At 43.5% G+C, this 18341-nt stretch overlaps 1 protein-coding gene across 1 annotated transcript in view; it reads left to right on the top strand.

The window, feature by feature from the left end:
- The first annotated feature begins 1661 nt into the window (after positions 1-1661).
- The window catches only part of LOC132259138 (uncharacterized), a 41623-nt gene continuing 24943 nt past the window's right edge, over positions 1662-18341 (top strand). The window contains exons 1-2 of the mRNA XM_059756690.1: positions 1662-1982; positions 3443-4467. Of these exons, the coding sequence (XP_059612673.1) occupies positions 1662-1982; positions 3443-4467 (1346 nt within the window). The remainder of the gene's footprint in view (positions 1983-3442; positions 4468-18341) is intronic.

The raw sequence follows: 18341 nt of genomic DNA, 5'->3' as shown, positions 1-18341 counted from the left end.
TCCGCCTCAATAATTACGTATGGGTTTTCGAAGATGGCAGCCCGAGGGCGCACACACTTGGCAACTTTGCATCTCCCACAGTCACTCAACAATTCAATTCCAACTCAGTTGTTCGGCCACAGTCACCCCAGAATCACACCCCAGAGACACATCCTCTCGTCCAAATGACACTCAATCTCCTGCCCATGCTCAATTAAGTGCCATACTCTGGGATGCGAACTTTTAATCAAATTAAAGTTTCCCGAATTGAGCTCTAGTGACTCAGTCAAAAATCATGTTAACTGCAACATTTTAATATTCCATATTAATTGCCTCTCAATATTTGAAGCGCTGCCAAATTGAACATGAAATTCAACTTTAATCCCTCTGGCAATTTCAGGGATGCTTTGCCACTTTGTCGAGCTTTCATGTATAACTTTCTGATGTTCCAGAAGATTTCCCAACTCTTGGCAAATGCCAGCAAATGCTCTCAATTTCATCCAAAAAGACTGTCATCCCCCGAGGACATTCGCTGCCTAATGAATTCTTTCTTGCTGCTTTATCGAGGAGTTTACTCGAAGGGAGTGTATATTTTCGATTTCCCACACTTCGTCTTCTGAAATGGCATAATAAAAAAATTGAAGTAATGTTTAAACCCGTGAACTGAATAAGTAATAATGGAAAATATCTCATTTTCATTTCATCAAAACTTCGAGACTCTTAATTTAAGAGTTTCTTTCGCTTCTCTCTGCTTATTTGCAAAACAAACACCATTATTTTAACTTTGCCATTTCCGATGAAAGTGATATGAGAGACACACACTCCTGAGGCGTCGTAATCTTCACGATCTGCTTAAGATCATTGATGTGAGAAGAAGAAGAAAAAAACGCCACTCCATCTTCTTGCCCAGCAAGTCTGGTGTGTCTAGAAATACGACAAGATGCGATTAAAATAGAGTGTGAAATATCGTGCAATTTTTCTTGCCACAGCCAAAAAGAGGGGAAATTCTATGAGACAAAGAAGCAAAAACACGCACACGGCTTTCATTTGAAAAAAGAGAAAAAAGAGGCCTTTTTGACGAAAAATACAAACACTAATTGGCGGTGTAAGAAATTAAATGAAATAATTTGTCGAGACTTTGGGCAAAAACGGCGCAAAAAAAGCGAAAGGGAAAGAGAGACTGAAATGAAATGGAAATTTCTATATTATACGCTTTTATTGCTTCACAGTTGAAATATTTAAACTTTTTTCATATATATGTATATATTCCATATTTATGGGGAAAAGTAACAATTTCGTTGATGCCCAGTGACATCATTCAGCGCCCGTGATTTTCAGAGTGTGAGCGAAAACTTGCACTTTTTTCATGGTGCATTTTTTCTAAATGTCTTGTCCAATGTTTGTTCTAAGAACTCTTTTTGTCTTTTCCCAGATTTCCGGCTGTTCCGCGGTGGAATGCATGTGCGGACTTTTCCGGCGGGAGCAGAAAAGCGCCATGTAAGACAATTGATGTGTTGTAGCGCGAACGGCAGCTATTCAATTGCATTGTTACCCTTGACGTATGGGTGGTATTAATTGAATGAAACCCGACGATTTCTTGCACAAGTGACCATGCAAAGTAGCACGAGTGTTGCGTCGCCGCTGGGGAAACTCTCGCGGAGAGAGTGAAGCGTTGAGCAACCATGGAGCGCCGGACGCGTCCTCCTGACGTCGAGGAGGCGCTGTCCTCGATGCTGTGGACGCCCTACGAGCGGACACCCTCGGCCACGTCCTCCGACGAGGGCGAGGCGTCGCCGCGACGGCCGGCCAGGAGCAAAGGGAAGTCCGTGAGCTTCGCGCAGAGGCCATACAGCATGCCCTACTTCATCCCGACGCCCCACCTCGCCAAACCGCCGTCTTATGAGAATTTCGTGTTCGCCAAGAAGATTCCCGCGTCGTCGATCAACAGCTTGCCTTACTCGAGAATGCCGCACTCGTTCACTGACAACTTCGTCCAGTACCAGGTGAGGCTCGTGTTTCTCCACAGCCAGAGTTGCAGACGAGAGATCAGAGAGAAAAGCCTCTATTTGCGCACGATTTCAGTTAGAAGTAGGGAAATTGAGCTCACAAAGTCTCTCATCTGTTGACTCTGCAACTCTGGCAACCGCTCAAAGAGCAGCCACAGATTTCAGAGACACGCCAAGCCAAAATCTCCCTATATTTGGATTTTGAGCAAAATTTGCGAGGTCACCACGGCAAGATGTGTTAGAAAGTCACCGACAGAAACGACTCGACTCAGGTGTCGTGCAAAGCGCACAGGCTTTTAGTTCTAAACAAGCTCTTTGATTGACACGATAGGATTAATTTCCAACGAGGGAGGTTCTCACCCAAAAAAGTGGCTGAATGAAAAATGATGCGAGATTATACTGAGCAGCAAATGACTGAATATCTCCCAGTGTGTTTCACAATATGCCACAAGAGCGACGGAGATTTGAGAGATCGTCGAATTGGGTGGATTTGCCATGGCTGAGAGAGAAAGAGGTTTTCACATCTAATGCCGGCGTTTGAAAAGTGTAAAGTGATGCTCAAAAATGTATTTTCAGTGGGCTTTTTTTTCAAATGCAATATCTCACCATCGACTTGTCAATCAGCGATCAATCAAGCGCGCCTCAACATCGGAAGCCTCCGTTATTGAATAGCACATTCATACTGAAATTCACGCTGAAATGTGAGATAATATCAGATTTGCCTAATAATAATGAACAGTTGTTTCAATAAATACTGCGCGCTTTTTTCTACCTATTCGCACAATGCGTCTGCCATAATTCAATATTCGCCAATTTCTGTACAAATGTATGTTCAATTCTGCTTTGGCCACACAATTGACACCCAATGTCAATGACAATATTTTGTGGGCGAAACAAGAGCTGTCCGTCACGAGATCAATTCTTTCGCATGACAATAATTAGTTTGTCACAATATTTTGCTGCGCGAAGCTCTCCAATTAATTCCAATTCAAATTGGAGAATTGAGTGGGATTTGCTGAGAGCTTATCTATTTGATCGGCTCTAGGCTAGAGCTGCGCTTAGAGTGAAAAACAGCACAAATGAGGAGTTAATTTTTAAATACTCGCGTAGAATATATTTTAGCCTTTAAATGTTAAAATTGTTCTGTTGTCATGATCGTAAATATGGTTTTGCTAGTAAAACACTGTGCTCGACGATTAAAGATCGGGCAATAAAGAGTGGATTAACCCCATTTGTGGCTCTGCCGTAAATCTCGGTAGCGAAAACTCAAGTGATCTCAATTGTTCCAAATATACACAGAGGAACGTCGCCGAGCACTCGAGTTGAGCTCATGAAATATTCCCACTCCATCGAATATTAATGCGTGTTTGTCTGTGTCTGCGGCTTCTCGTCAATTTGGCTGAATTGAGGCAGAAGAAGCGGGCGAACGGTAATGATGATGGGCGATCTTCTTGCAGGACTCTCTGGGCGCCGCGGGCCGCTTCTCCGCCGGCGACTTTGGCGCTTTGGTGGACTTGTCGCCGCTCGTCGGCAAGGGCGAGCGTGTGATGTATGCGTCGTCGTCGGGCTGCCATGGAGACCTACATTTTTCCAAATGCGACACCATCGTGCCTGCCCGAGCGGGCCCGACGCCGAACAGCACACTCGCGGATCTACCTTCAGTGTTTGGGGTCAGTAAACCTCGTGGCGATCGCCCGAGTGTGTGTGCCTCACATGGTGCATCGGCGCGAGTGGTGGGGGCCGCCTCGGTTGCCTCGGAGCCCAGCTCGGCGAGCGGCGGCAGTTGTGTGCGAGTCGACCAGCCGGACGGGTGCTTGTCGCGCGGGAGTGAGCAAGTGGCCCGCAGGAGTGATTACCATGCAATGAGGTTCAGTGTGCCCGCCACGGACGCGCCCGAGGGCGCCGCCACGGTCTTCGTGGCGGACGCGCCGCGGCCCAGCCTCACGATCCACGTGAACCAGAGTGATCAAGAGCAGGATGTTGTGAACCAGCCGTCTGGCGTGAGTATTGTTAATTGTTATCGAGCAGTGCCTGTGCAACTTGTGAGTAGTGCTAAGAGTGAATCAGTGAATGCCAATGAGTGCGCCCGTGACACGCACGTGAGTGAGGAGGTGTGCGCCGATCCCGAGCGCACCTTCACGTCCACCGAGGCGCAAACGGACGATCTGCCGGTGCATCGGCCGCCCGTGAGCGGCATCAGTGCGCGCGAGCAGCGGCGCCGCGAGCGCCGCGAGAGGCGGCAGGCCAGGAGCAGGTCGCAGCACATCCATCCCCACGGGGCGGTAGTGCGGCCGGCCTTCGAGATACTGCCCGACATCCTCAACAGCCACCTGCCGCCGCCTTACTCCACGCTGCCGCTCGACACGTCCTCCCCGCCCCCGCCGCCGCTCTTGCCGCCGCCCCTCATCCCCACGATCCCCGTGGGGCCCGTGGTGGCGGCCAACGACACCAGATACGTCTTCCCGCTGCCCATCATCAGACGGTGAGTCCACGAATGCCCAGTTTTACGTTCAGTCCTTCAATTGGTCTAGCTCAGTCAGGAGGATCGTGACGCATCCTCCTTGACATCTGGCTGATGCAATTTCTTGAGATGTTTCCGAAAGAAATCCCATGTTCCCAATATTTCTCCAGAGACCTTCGATTAGTCTAAACTTGAATCTGAATTCACGTCATCGAGCAATGTTTTTTCCATACAATTCCCTTAAGATATTTCCAAGTCAAACAATAAGCAACACCTGACTCAATAGCCATTAGTTTCCGAACGGTACAGCCGACAGACTTTTGATTTGATTCCCATAGAATGTCTGTTTATTTTCATCTCCGCCACTTGAGGATACTGCCAAACAAACTGCATAAGTTTCGAGGCATTAACTTCAATTACCTTTTAGGCCGGCACCGTTATTGTTGTTTTCTTGAGCGACTAATCATATCAATCATGCTGAGATTCCGTTGATTGAAGTATCTTCATTTGCAATCTTGCCAAGCTTCCAGCATCGCAAGGAGTCGTCTCTCTTTGTGTGTGGAAATGCTTGAGCTCGAAGGTTCTGTGCAAATTTCTCAGCTCTGCATTTCATAAATTTCATTTTGATTTCATTAGAGGGAAAGTTTAGGTGTGTGTTGGATTTTTATTGGAGAGGTGAAACTGAAATTTATTTGAGCGCTCAGAGACACCGCGAGTGGGAAAATCGAGATATCGAGGGTAATCCTCAATGTCCTGGATAGTGTGTAAATTAGTAATAATGAAAATTGTGAGATTAAAAAGTCATTCAATATAGGCAGTTTTGTGCCATAATGAAAAGCAACGCTGTGATTGTGAAATATTCATTTAGATAGTGTGTTTTTAATTCCACTTTCCTGTGGTTATGCGAAAATGATAACTCTTTGCCTCATTTAAAAATGTCCACCCTAATTTCCCTGCCAACGCGATTCCCCCCTAATTGAGGGTATTGATGCCCACCCATTGAAGAGTCCACCCAATTAATTGGTTTCAATTGCAGCGGCAGAAAAAGTACCATTTTCCACCCTCTGTGTTCATTGATATTTGATCGCACTGTCGATGATTTGCTGCATCGCCAATGAATCAGTGAGTCATTAAAAATACAACAGTTGCTTTAATGGCACGATTGTGAGCTCCATTTAATTTGTACTCATTAGCCCGAGCCTTTATCACTCGCTTCGGTTTTGTTTTCGACATTTTGGTCAGTCTGGGAAAAAGTGACCCTCGCTGACGCATTTGCTGGCTCTGCCGGCCATGTCTGGGCGGAAGGGGTCAATTATTATTGGAGGGCTCGAAAGTAGGGAACAATGGGGATATTATGAGCAGCTGCACCCGACAATTGAGCAATTTCCTGGACAGACACTTCGAACAGTCATTTCCAATACAATTCGAATGGCAATGCGACGTCCAATTGTCGTGCGATGTGCCGAAGAAATTGAGGAGGAACTATTCGGGGCTCCCTTGAAATGCACTCTTGTGGTGTAAAAGGCATCAGAGGAGGATTTTCCTACTAATTTGCCTGTGATTTATTTGGCTGTTTCAAGTTGAGAATCCTCCGTGGGTGATTTATGGGAGTGAAAAAGAGATTTTCGGTCTTCTCAATTCGCCTGTCTGTGCCTATAAATCGTGGCTTAATTCAATAAAATGGGGAGAATAAAAGAAGCAAAATGCACAGAGTCAGAAAAGACTGTGCGGAGCGAAACCCATTGGCGTCGCCCGTGAATTGTGAGAAAAGAATTAATTTTTCATCTAATTCACTTGCCGAGTCTCTCAAGCCCCAAACTCAATTTTTGGCCTACTTTCGCGGCAGCACACAATCGAGAATGACGGCGGAGGGAAAGGAGTGAAAGAAAAAGAACTTCAACACACAACCATTGGCCTTTTGCACAAATGTTACCTCTCGCATGTGCACTTTTCCATACACCCAAATGTGCTCTCTTGGCTCTCTTGTGGCGTTTGCGATGGTGATGGCATTCTCTGTGTTGGGATGATATTCCTCTTCTTCACCGAGCGGGGCTTTGGTGGTCGAGGTGAGATGGTCTCTATGTGAATTTGCCTTTGTTCCGCGTCAATACCGTTAAACAACACATATACGAGACGCCAAAGTGAATTCATACTCCCAACCACACTAAATCACGAGACTTTCTAATGTGCCGCAGCAAAGAGCGCACTTGCGATGGATCATCGGAGTATTTGAGGGGAAAATTCTAACTATTTTCCAATTCCAGAAACCAAATCAACACAGCTCACGGAGAAAATGTGCTGTTGCCTGGCACAAATCCATCCAACTCGCACTTCTTCCTCCTCTTTCTCTCTGAATCCATCTCTGCTTGGTAAATCTCGTTGGTGATCTTTTGTGTTGTACTGCACACAGTCGAAATCTCCGTGCGCCGCAAGGAAAAAAGATTGTATTCTCTACCTGATTCATGCTCTCGCCAATGGTAGAAAATTGTCTTTGGCACACACGAGAACCGATCTGCTCAAAGTGGGAGGAGAGGAAGACAACAAAAAATGCCATCAAAGAACATGGTTGAATGCTGCTATTTTGCTACGAGATACACAAAAATATCATGTAACCATGCGAAGGAGTTTCACAACTTTGCCAGCTCAGTTCGCCCTCTTCCTCCGCATCGCTTCTGGCCATCCTTTGGCGATGGACAATGACGACTGCGGCGTGCAAAATGAAACCAAGACAGCAAACGCTGTGGCTATTTCGTCTTGAGGCTGGGATCAGCAGATGGAAAGCGATTTCCTCTGACTCACATAGTCACATAGAAGACTAATTAGTAAGTGCGTCGCCCTTGAATTACCAATTTTAGCCTTATCTAATTCCCATGGAAAACACATGTCTCAACTCATGGGCTCAATCACGGGCTCCCCGACAGAAATAGAGAGTAATCCAAGGTCATTGCATTTCCGAGGGCGTGAAGCTGCCCTAAATGTGTTATCGGGTAAAAATAGGACCATTAGCAGAGCACATCTCGAAGGGTGGGCGAGCAAGTAAAAGCAGACATGGTCGTAAATCGCTTGAGAAATCCCATCAAACGCTCTTCGTGCATCCTGAAATTTGAGTGTTCTGGAGAGGGTGAGTGTTAAGGCTTGTGCGGCGTGAGTTGAATGTGAGGCTCCTGCATTGATGGTGTTTAAAACTTGTTTTATTTGATTGAAAAAGAGATCGACACGAGAGAGAGAGGGAAGTAAGCAAGTCAGCAACAAAACAGACACAATAAAGACTGTGGGCATTTGTGGGGCTCTTTTTGACTCATATCCAATCTCCCTGGAAACGCGCGTGTGTGTGTATGTTAATGTACAAAATGGATTTATGGTATGGGCAATACATTATGTGCTGGCGTACTTGAGTTACTCCGCTGAAACCACAGAAAGAAGTCATATTCTTCGCCGCGATTGAGACCCGATAGCGCAAGATACGGTTTCTGTTTGGGGATTTGGAGTCTCTCTCGCGAGCTCAGTGTTGACCGGAGGAGTGGTGGAGCGGAAGATTATTGGTTTCTCAGAGCAATTTACTCAATTTCCCATTTATCTGCTTCACTTCTCGCATGCATGTAATGTTGCCCAAACAAAACACCATCAGATCAAGGAGGGTTAATGAAATTTTAGGAAATCCACTCCAGCCAGTGTCTCTGCCGGGTGATCTTTGTTTTCTTCCCATACGACGAGCGACATGATGTGATTTCACCAGAACATGCTGTCATGGGAGCCCGAAACATGCTGGCGGCAGCATCGCGCGGCCCGGGGTCAGAAAAGAGCGTGAAAATTGAGAATTGCTTCTCATCCATAGGACAGATTGTGAGTCAAAAAGCTGAAATTCTCTCCTCGCCGGCAAACGCGCTGTGAAGGGCCTCAAACTGAGACACACAACAAAGAAAAAACCGGATTTTCAAAACGAAACCCAATGATTCAGGGGTTCATCCATAACATTGAACAAACTCTCTCGACTATTTCTACCTTCTCTTCATCGCGTCTTCGGGCCATCCCACTCTTCGGGTGTTTTCATGCACAAAAATGTAATGATGCTCAAAATCAAACTCGCACTGCGCTCTCATCCAACAAAAGGCCATTTATGAGGAATGTGCGCCTGTTTTCTATATATGACCCGGTGAGAAATGGATGGAAAGAGCGCGAGAAACATGAGATTCCCCAAAAGCAATGAATGGAAAGAACAGGAATAATTGGGGTGGCGCAAAAACTTCTCTCTTCACAACATTGTTGCTCCAGACACTCAACCATCCTTGGCGCAAAATGAGAATTTTGCCACCAGAGCAATTGGACGTTGTCAGAAGTTGGGCGAATTGTCGACAGATTAGAGCATTGATTACCTCTGGAGAAAAAAAAGTCATAATGCTGATGAAAGGGATGAAATATCATGAAAGTTTGACATTATTTAGCATATTTTCGACTGCCAAATTTCTTCATAAGAGACAAAGTTATGCGTGACAAATTCTTCGCTTCTTTCCAATCATCATCACTCTTCAAACACCCAGGAAAATGTAATCTTTCCACTGATCTTCAGTGATTTATCTTTCTCTACACTCGAATCGTCATCAATGCAGCACGCCGCTGAATGTCATCATCCCTTTATGGGTTGTGGTGTGGTGAAATCTCGCGAGGAATCCACCAAATTGGTCGGTGATTTGAGGGAGAGACGAAAAAGAGCATTCCCACTTAGCAGTAGTTAATTGTTAATAAAGTTAATTACATCATCAGTGGCGGTGGAATGCTTCTTCAGCTCTGCCAGACGCCCTGCACAAGTCAATTAAACCCACTGAATCGCGCTTCCAACTGTCAATCAGTGTCGGGTGAATGGTAAGAATCAAATTATATTATTGGCGAATTGATCTCTCACGCAAATAAATTGATTTATCCCGCCGATGAGACTCTCGGCTAATCATGAGGGCATCACGAGAGACCTTGACTTGGGTGATCTTCTGGAATTTATATTGCGCCTGACATTTTTCAAATACAACAAAGAACTATTAAGAGCTGTCTATTTACTCACAGCGCGATAAGTCTGAGATGGTAATTTGGGGCGAAGATAATCCTCATGTGTGGCGGCCGCATTGTTCCAAAGTGGTCGAACTCTGCGCGGAGTTGGAGTATTTCGAGCGATTCCCACTGAAATCAACACTGGTGATGACCCATGCTATATGGTCGTTGATCTATTGCTGTGAATTGCTCCCTGAAATGTGTGATTTCTTGTGATGAGGGGGCCTTTTTTCGGGGCACACACTGAGAGTTGTGGATGCATTATTTCCTCTCGTAAAGCCATCATAAACTTTCCTCTCTCGCCCAATACAATCCATCACTGACGCGAAGAAACTTTCGCTCTATTGGAGGTCATTACTTAGAGGGGAAAAAGATGGTATAACTTCTCCGGAGGAATATCGAATTAACACTCACAGATAAAACATAACAATTGCTGCCTCTTCACGGGCGCTTCCCAGCGAGCAAAACACATTAAATTATTTCCAATCTGTGGTCTCGAAAGCAAATAATGGGAAATAGCCTCGCGAGCCACTCTCATTGAACTTTGCTGGCGATATAAGAGCTCCATTATAGCCATATTTAGTGGCACGCGGGTTTGAATGCTAGAGAGCTTCCCTGTCACATTGTTTTTCACTCAAAGTCCGCTTCGACTTTGGCTTCAGCTCTGCGGGGTGGAATGCCTGTGACTTTCCTCATAAAAGTGCCTCTGTGGAAAGGAAAACATTCTTAAGTAGTTTCGTGACTTCTTCGCCGCAGTGGAAATGCCAGAGCACTGAAAAATTGCAATTTCCCAACAAATCGTTTAAAGAAGCTTTACAAACAATTCCTCTTGATGTGCGCCAATATTTTTCGCAAAAACATCGTGAAAGGAAACCTCATGAAATCGGCGGAATTCATGTGAATATTGCGTATAGAATTTATTGAAATTTCACGAGGAAAAATTGATGAAAAACTCTCCAAGTCATGGGAGAAAATTGAGTATGCGGCTGAGAAAATTGCTTAGAATATTGCATGTAATGGAGCGAGAAAAAGGGGTTTTCAGCTGTGTGCAAAACAACTCTTTTTGATATGGTAATATCAATTTGTGCATGATTGTGAATCTCTGTAAAATGAATTCTTCTTACGGCGCAAAATGTAATCTGAGAACACAAAGTTAACATGATGTGTGGTACAAAATTGCAATTTGTGGATGATGGCAATTTCGTTTAACGTCCTATATGATTTAATTTGTTACATTGAATTGCGAGCAATATTCCTCGTAAAAAGTTTAAGCACTTTGCCGCACTGTGGCTCGTGTGTAATTCATATATAGAGTGTGTCTCGATAGTAAAAGTGAATTTGAAAAGTATGAATTTCACTGCAAAATTCCACATTTGCTGAGGCGAGAAGGACGCACACAATTTCTGGCAAATTGCAAATTCTTATTGCACATTTTCAGAAGCTTTCCAAGCGCAACTCGCAAAGTTCGTCTCTTTTTTTTGCCCCAATCGTGCCGCAAAGTTTGTGAATTGATTCACCATCGACTGCGAAAGTTTCTGCAAACATCGTTGAAACTATCATCCTCTGATGGCGTGAAGTGTTTGATTTGGGCTCTTGCACGACTAGAAGTTGAAACTTTCGGTGATGCCGGAAGAAAGTCAAGGACATACTTTTGCCGTGAAGAAGCTTTTCACTTTTTTCGAATGGCTGCTCGAAGAGGCGCCATGAGCGGTGAATGTGTGTCAAAGATGCTGAGGTGCAAGTCAGGCAAGGCCAGTGTCAGATCGCCTAAATAAATTGCCACCTACTTTGCATGTATTGATGATGTTCGCGGGTGAAAGTGGTCTTCCGACTCTGAACTTCCCAAATGACAAACGCCTGGCGAGAACGTGTTTCATATTAAAATCGCATTCAGAGTTAATTCATGGCTCAGCATCGCGGGGCTCTTTCAGTTGCGCGAACGGATGAGAAAGTGGATTTCTGACGAGCTTTTTCACCCGATACGAAAATTAATATGCACAGAATTTCTTTATCTGCTTCTACACTCTGGAGATAATCTCTGTGTGTCTCTGATGTGTTTTGCCTATGGACCGGTTTAATGATGATGGCCTCTGGGACTTGATGCCTGGCACTCGGGAAAATGCTCATTGGGTTAGTCAGACGTGAAAATATCACAGATTTCAGATACGATTCACTGTGGAGAAGTGGAGGTAAAAGAGGTGAATTCACCCAGAGATTCTAATCGCACGCGAAATTACACAATTTCTCCTCAAAAACTCAAAAAGGTGCACTTGAAGAAAAATGTTTGTACAAACACGAAGATTTCTTCGTGAGAATGTTTTGTCAGTCGAGACGTTTCAAATTGGGTCTCAGTCACTTCCTAAATTCATTAAAAGTCCCCAATTAAGATTCTGTGTTTACCAGACTGATCGCCCGCGTTGTCCAAAGCAAACAGCTTTTTCCAAGTGCACGTCAGTGACGCGCGCACGTCTCCATCGTGATTGCTTTATTAATATCTTAATGACACTCTTCAGCAGCTGTGTTTATTATTTCTCTCCACTCTCTCGAGCGACTGAATGGGCTAAAAGTAAACCATTTGAAGGGGGTTCTTTTTGCTCTCAGCTCAACATATTGGAGGTGGAGAACCACCCATGGAATGGCTGCGAGATGTTGCGTGGAAAAAGGCAAAGAGTGAAACACATATAACAAAGCAAAATAAAGCTCAAATCCAATCACACTTTCTACGGCCCACTTTTCATATTATAATTCCGTTGGGTTTATTTTGTGCGCCTTCCACCAACTCTTCTTGCGCCTTCGTCTTCGCCAATAGTGCAATTTCCCGCACTCGCGGGAAGAGACAATGGGTGAGTTCTAGAAATTACAATTATACTTATCCAATTCCCATATTTATTTTGCTAAAGTCTCTCGCGATGCGAAGCACTTCTTTTCTCCCTTCGCGCGAGCCGCAACCTTTGCATGGCGCTATTTCCGGAATGGAAACAATTTCTCAATCATTTTTTCTTCATCAATAAAAAAATTGTGTAACAATTGTCTTCAGCGTGGCTTCGCCGCGAGTTCCTCATAATGGAAGATGCCTGAAAATGCGTGAGTGATTGGCCAATTTATTAATTGGCTGTTACGGTTGGAAATATATGTGTATATATTTTGGATCGTGCCGTTTTGCCAGCAATGGATTTCCTGATCTGCCGCTCAGTGTCGCCAAGAGGCAAGAAAAACACAAGACATTTCACTGGAAATGTTTCTCCATTAAAAATTCAATTGGACATATTGTCCAATAGTCATAAATTTCTCTGTGTCTCCGATTTGGTGCTCCTCAGTTGATGGATTGGAAAGAGTTTAGTGGGCACATGTGAAAAAGTGAAGAAATGGCGCAGAAATTCAAAGACGCGCGCGCTGTAACTTTCTCTCCAATGCACTCTCTTATGGCTTGGGATGTTAATTGCCACGATTTCCTGCCTCCAATTGTCTGAGGCATCAATTGCGATTGGAAATTGATTTCATGTCTGAGTGCGGGGAGACAAATGTATTCAATCAATTCCACGTGAGGAATCACTGAGAATAATATTTTTCAACTCACGCTTTTGGGGTTTTACAACAATGTTGCCAAGGAGATGAGTAAATCACGCGAGAAATTGCTCCAATGAACTCCATTGCCATGCAGAGCTACTCCTCATTAAATGTGGAAATTGGAGAAGTTCCACATTTTGTCTGGTGAGGAATTGCACTAAAAATAGAGACTTAGGCTCAGTGACAAAATTAACCATCAAAGATTTTGGATGAAATGTTCTGTATTTCCACATCAATCTTCATAACATCCAATTATCACGCTCATGAGTTTCTTCAAATGCCTTGCAAACTGATTAACGCATTATATGGTTTTAATTGATGTTCATATTAAAGATAGAAGACTAAATTTTGAGGCTTTAAGAAGGCGAATATCTTGGGAGTCTCAGAAAATGCGGGGACAATTTGAAGCAGAAATGCAATGGCTAAAAGGGGCTCTTCAGCATCCCTAAATGAGCTGGCATTAACCTACTTTGAGAGTCTCCCCGAATAGACTTGATTAATACTTAATTGTGAAGTTTTCATGCTTGACTATTTGCATGAAAGGTTATGCAATGAGGCCTCATTGTTTCCCCTATAAAACACTTGTGATCCCCTTGACAGTCTGCTCTGCATCGCGTCTTTGTGCATACAATTCATAGTGATTTTTAATCCATTCCAGAGATATGAGAGTGCGCTCTTCTCTGCTTCATCTCAATGGGAATTCACAAGAATTCACAGTGAATGGCTGTGGAAAGTTGACGAGAAGTCGCGTAGTTGTAAATTAATAAAACCGAGGCACTTGCAAGAGGAATAATTCAGTGACTATCCCGATGCACATCCCAGTGAATTGGTCGCATCGTCATGAGACTGCTAATGTTCTCAAAGGTTCTGAAAGTGAATGCGAATTCCGGGGTGTTTCCAAAAGCCCAGGGAAAGATTTAAGAAGATCTTGCATTCTTCAGCGATTTATGAGTGCATAGAGTGTGTAAATAAAGATGGGAAGATCTTGAGTGGGTTTCGCGATGTGGAGGAGAGATAAGGGTGTTGCGAGGGTTGATTAAATAACGATGAGTGAGCGCATTATTATGCAAACATCACGTATTTGCAATTTGAGCCACAATTTCCGACCACATTTAAAAGTTTCAGCATATTCATCAACAATCGCCTCATGATGAGCACCAAGCAAGTATTTGCTCTGCCAAATACAGCTTGGCCCACCCGCTGAAACCCCTCAAACACACATAGTGCATGGGTTTTGAAATGAACGAAGCGGCCGTAATGAGCTGAGGCGAATAATTGGTGTACCTATCATTTTTTTCGTGAAAACTTGTTCAACCGTATTTAGTTACTAAATCAAACCACACATTGCTGACGGCGCACTTTTGCGTGGCCCAACTATAAATTAAATTTTGGCAAATTTATTCAATTTGCGCTCACAACTCGAGAGGATTCACACAAAGCGTCCACTTGGGAGTCGCCATTCAACTTTTGGGTGCATTATTTTTCAAGGGGAATTGAGAGCTATATGATGGAAACTTTCTCTGCAGTTTGTGCATTAAAATTTTCACCACCAACGATGGGGATAATTTGGTGTTTTACGATTATGAGAGTTTCGCTTATATATGAACTCTTTTGCTCAAAGTATCCTCAAAGTCTAATTGTTGAGTGAAATCATGGTATTTAGCAGGATGCTTTTAGTTATTTCTGCAGATGTAAAATTGGAAATATGGAATGCATTTCCATGATTTCTATGCATAAATTGGTATTAATGGTACGTGTAAAAGAGTGTTTTAGTGTTTTAAATTTTCACATGACACTTCTTAAGAGCATTAATTACTCACAAACTCAGCTTAGAGAGTGGTTTGATGGTTCGTGGGAAAAAAAGACGACAAGAAGTGCCGGTTTTCTGGCATTGTGAGCCTAAACGGCGATCATGTAACACATTGCGAGGCTAAAAATATGGATGAACATTTCACGCCTTTGCGGCTCTCAGCGCCACACGCTGTCGTTCGTGATGAATGAGGAAATTGAGGGAAATTCAAAACATATTTCTCACGGAGACACCCTACAAAATGTGTCTACTTAAGCCAAGCGCGAATGGGAATTTGAGTGATGGCAGGAAAAATGACACTGTGCATGGGGTCTTTTGGTGTCGCATCATTAAAACTGTTTCGATCGTGAATTGCAAATTTTTGCTGTTCTTGCAGCCACTCAACGCAAAAATTAATTACCCACCCTCTCGTGTGACACGATGATGCTTCGATGAATCATAAATCTCTCACTTTTGGCACATTTGGCGGTTGAAATATTAACATCATGAGTAACACTCTAAATTACTGCACATATCCTGGGGATTCATATTTTCATATATATTGCGGTCAACTAGATGAATTTCCATCAGTGGAGATTAATGGTGAGTTTTTCACATAATCCACACAGCTCTGCGTAGCTCAAATGATTTTAAAAGAGTCCCTAAGCTTGGAGGTTTGGTCAGGGTCGATCGATTTCAATGATGCCTTCATTCACATCTTGAAACCACAAAATCAGCCCATTTATATCCCAATTACCGTGGCAACTTGTGCAGAAATTTTCGCATGATAGACTCAAAATGCCCGAGCAAAGCTCTCCTCCAAGGTTCATTGTGTAATATCTGCTAACGACTCGGCAGCAAATTGAATTAGGGTGTAAAGAGACTTCACTGTTTCCCAAGTCACTCCATCGGAAAATATATTGCACTTCGGGATGACTCACGGGGCAGAGTTTTAAGGTCACAGCCGAAGATACACACAAGATTGCCTGTCGATGATTTGGCTGAAATCCATCACTCAAGTGGAGGCATGATGGTCTGTCCATTCCAGAAATCATCCTCCATCAAAACCACACCTCTGCATAGGTTCGAAATTGAAATTTAATTATTTTCCGCGCGCTGTATAAATTTCTAACTGTCGGAGACGTCAGTTGTGCGTCTGTGAACCGTATTAACACATCATTTGACAGCAGGAACACCACTTAAAGTCGTGTAGATATTTTTTTTGATTTACACAATTTCGCTGGCTTTGGAAGAGAGAGAGAGACGTGAAAAAATTTCACCACATCAAATAAACAACAAAAATTCCGCAAAAAGGCGAAACGACCACTAAATTGCCAGCTAAATGCGATATCTAATATGGCAAATAGGCCCGAAAACCACCTACGAGGCAGTGATGCAATCGTCATTTCTATTATTTACACACACACGAGATAAATAACAACGAAAAAAATTGTCTCACTCACAATTCAGCGCCGGAAAAATGTCTTATTGTTTGATTCAGCTGCTTTTCAGTGTGTCTAATGAAATTGCAGTGATTGAGAGTTTGCGATTGTGGCGGTATCTCATTCACAGACTTGCCAACAATGAGGCTGGAATTTTCAGCTTTCGGAGAACCTTGATCTCCATTCCGATCGTCACATGCAATTCTGGGCCTTCTGTCCACATCCGTCCCGCACTCCTTGTTGCAATTGACAAGGAGCAAGCTGAAAGATTCATTGGACTCTGCGAATTGTCTCCTGCAGACATCGTCGCACATTTGAAATGAATTTCAAATTCAGCAAATAAGACAGTCTTTCGTCGTGTTTTTTCCTTCGCTCCGCTATCTGAACACCAATGGTTCTTTCGCCTAAGAAAATGTGAAATCTTAAAGAGTAAAAGTTGAGCTCTATTGTGTTCCTCCGAACGGCGACGCGAGATGGAGAGATGCTTGATGGAAAATATTCCAAGTGGAACAATACAGTGTCTTGAGCTATATTGCGAGTCACCGGCGAGTATAAATATCTGTATATTTGTAGTCTCCATACTGACAATTAATTGTGAGATCGCTTCTCTCTTACAATTGCCTTGAAAGGTCATGAACTTTCTCTCACGCTCCTCTCTCACCCTTTTTGAATGAAAAGCCAACTGTTTAATTCTCTATTCCGGATAACTCTTCGTCGCTTTTCACCAAATGGATACTCATCGCGTATCACTTTGTGGAGAACAATAAATTTCCGTGTTTTTCACCACACAAATCTCACACGGTGCGAATTTTCTGAACATCTCTCAACACTTTGAGAAGCTCTTAATGTTTACGCACAATAGACTTCAGTCATTATGACTGGAATATTTCTCTATCATTTAATGGAGAAAATTGACTATAGAGGAAAATCTCACCTCACATGAACTTGTCCTCTTTCGGAGGAAGTCCAAATTTGTGATCGCCCAGGACAGCAATTATAATTTATACATCATGTTGGAAACTCCCACTCTTAGACATGAGAATTAGTCAATGGGACATTTTGGTGGAGTCACACAGTCATTGTCATCGAAATATCCCACTCTTATTTCCAGCCTTTGGACGAATTCTGCGGAACGGAGCAATTTACTGTGTGAATTCACAAAATTGACAAGCAATAAGGCAACATTTCCGGGTGGTACAAAATTGCACACTTTCTTTTTCAGCACACACGAAAACCTCTCTGGCGCTTTGCATAACCGAGACTCCGCCTCCATTGAGGGCATCCGAGAAATTTCCCCAAATATTTGTCAACTTACACCCGAAAGTGACGGAAAACACTCCTGCCTTCGAGTTGGGTATTATGTTGATTATTTAGTCATTAATGTCGCATTTGACCGTCTCCGGAAAACATACGGCAAAAAGTTAAATGAAGATTTGCGTTGTGCGTTTGGCATTAATCACAGTTCAAGGGAGATTCGCTCATAATCATTTACAGGTATGAGTTTTAGAGAAGGTTTATGAGGTCACAACTGTGTGATTATGTGTTTCTTCAAGGTGCAGAAAAATGTATTTTAACTGTGCTTTATTCTCATGCATTCTCGCTAGATTTCCACCAAATCAGGCGACCAATGGAGCAGAACGGAAATTTGCTCGATAAATGGCAATATTGAACTTTGCCGAACAGTTAATGCTGCATTATGCAAAATCATAAGAAATCTCTCTTGGAAATATTTACCCAAATGGAGGAATTTTTCCTCCCGGGCAGAGGATTTGTGGGTGGAATTAGCATAAATATGCACACCTTATCATCGTCAAAATGCGCTGCACTTGTGTGGTGATTAAAAAATGAACTCACAGAGTGATAAAATGCACGCCTCGGCGAAAGCGCATTTTTTGCCTCGGCATGCATTTTTGTCGTCAAAAACACCCCCACGATGGGCGCATAAATAACATATTAAAGTTGCTGAGTAAGAAGAAGGAGGCGAGAGCTTATGAGGCGAGGAAAAAAGCCATTGTGCGATGGAATAAATTTCCCGTGATAATTCTGGAGAGGGTGGC

This window comes from Phlebotomus argentipes, unplaced genomic scaffold, assembly GCF_947086385.1.
Source record: "Phlebotomus argentipes unplaced genomic scaffold, Phlebotomus argentipes genome assembly scaffold_18, whole genome shotgun sequence".
NCBI lineage: Eukaryota > Metazoa > Arthropoda > Insecta > Diptera > Psychodidae > Phlebotomus > Phlebotomus argentipes.
The sequence above is the reverse complement of the archived record's forward strand: the minus strand, read 5'-3'. Positions and strand labels throughout refer to the sequence as shown.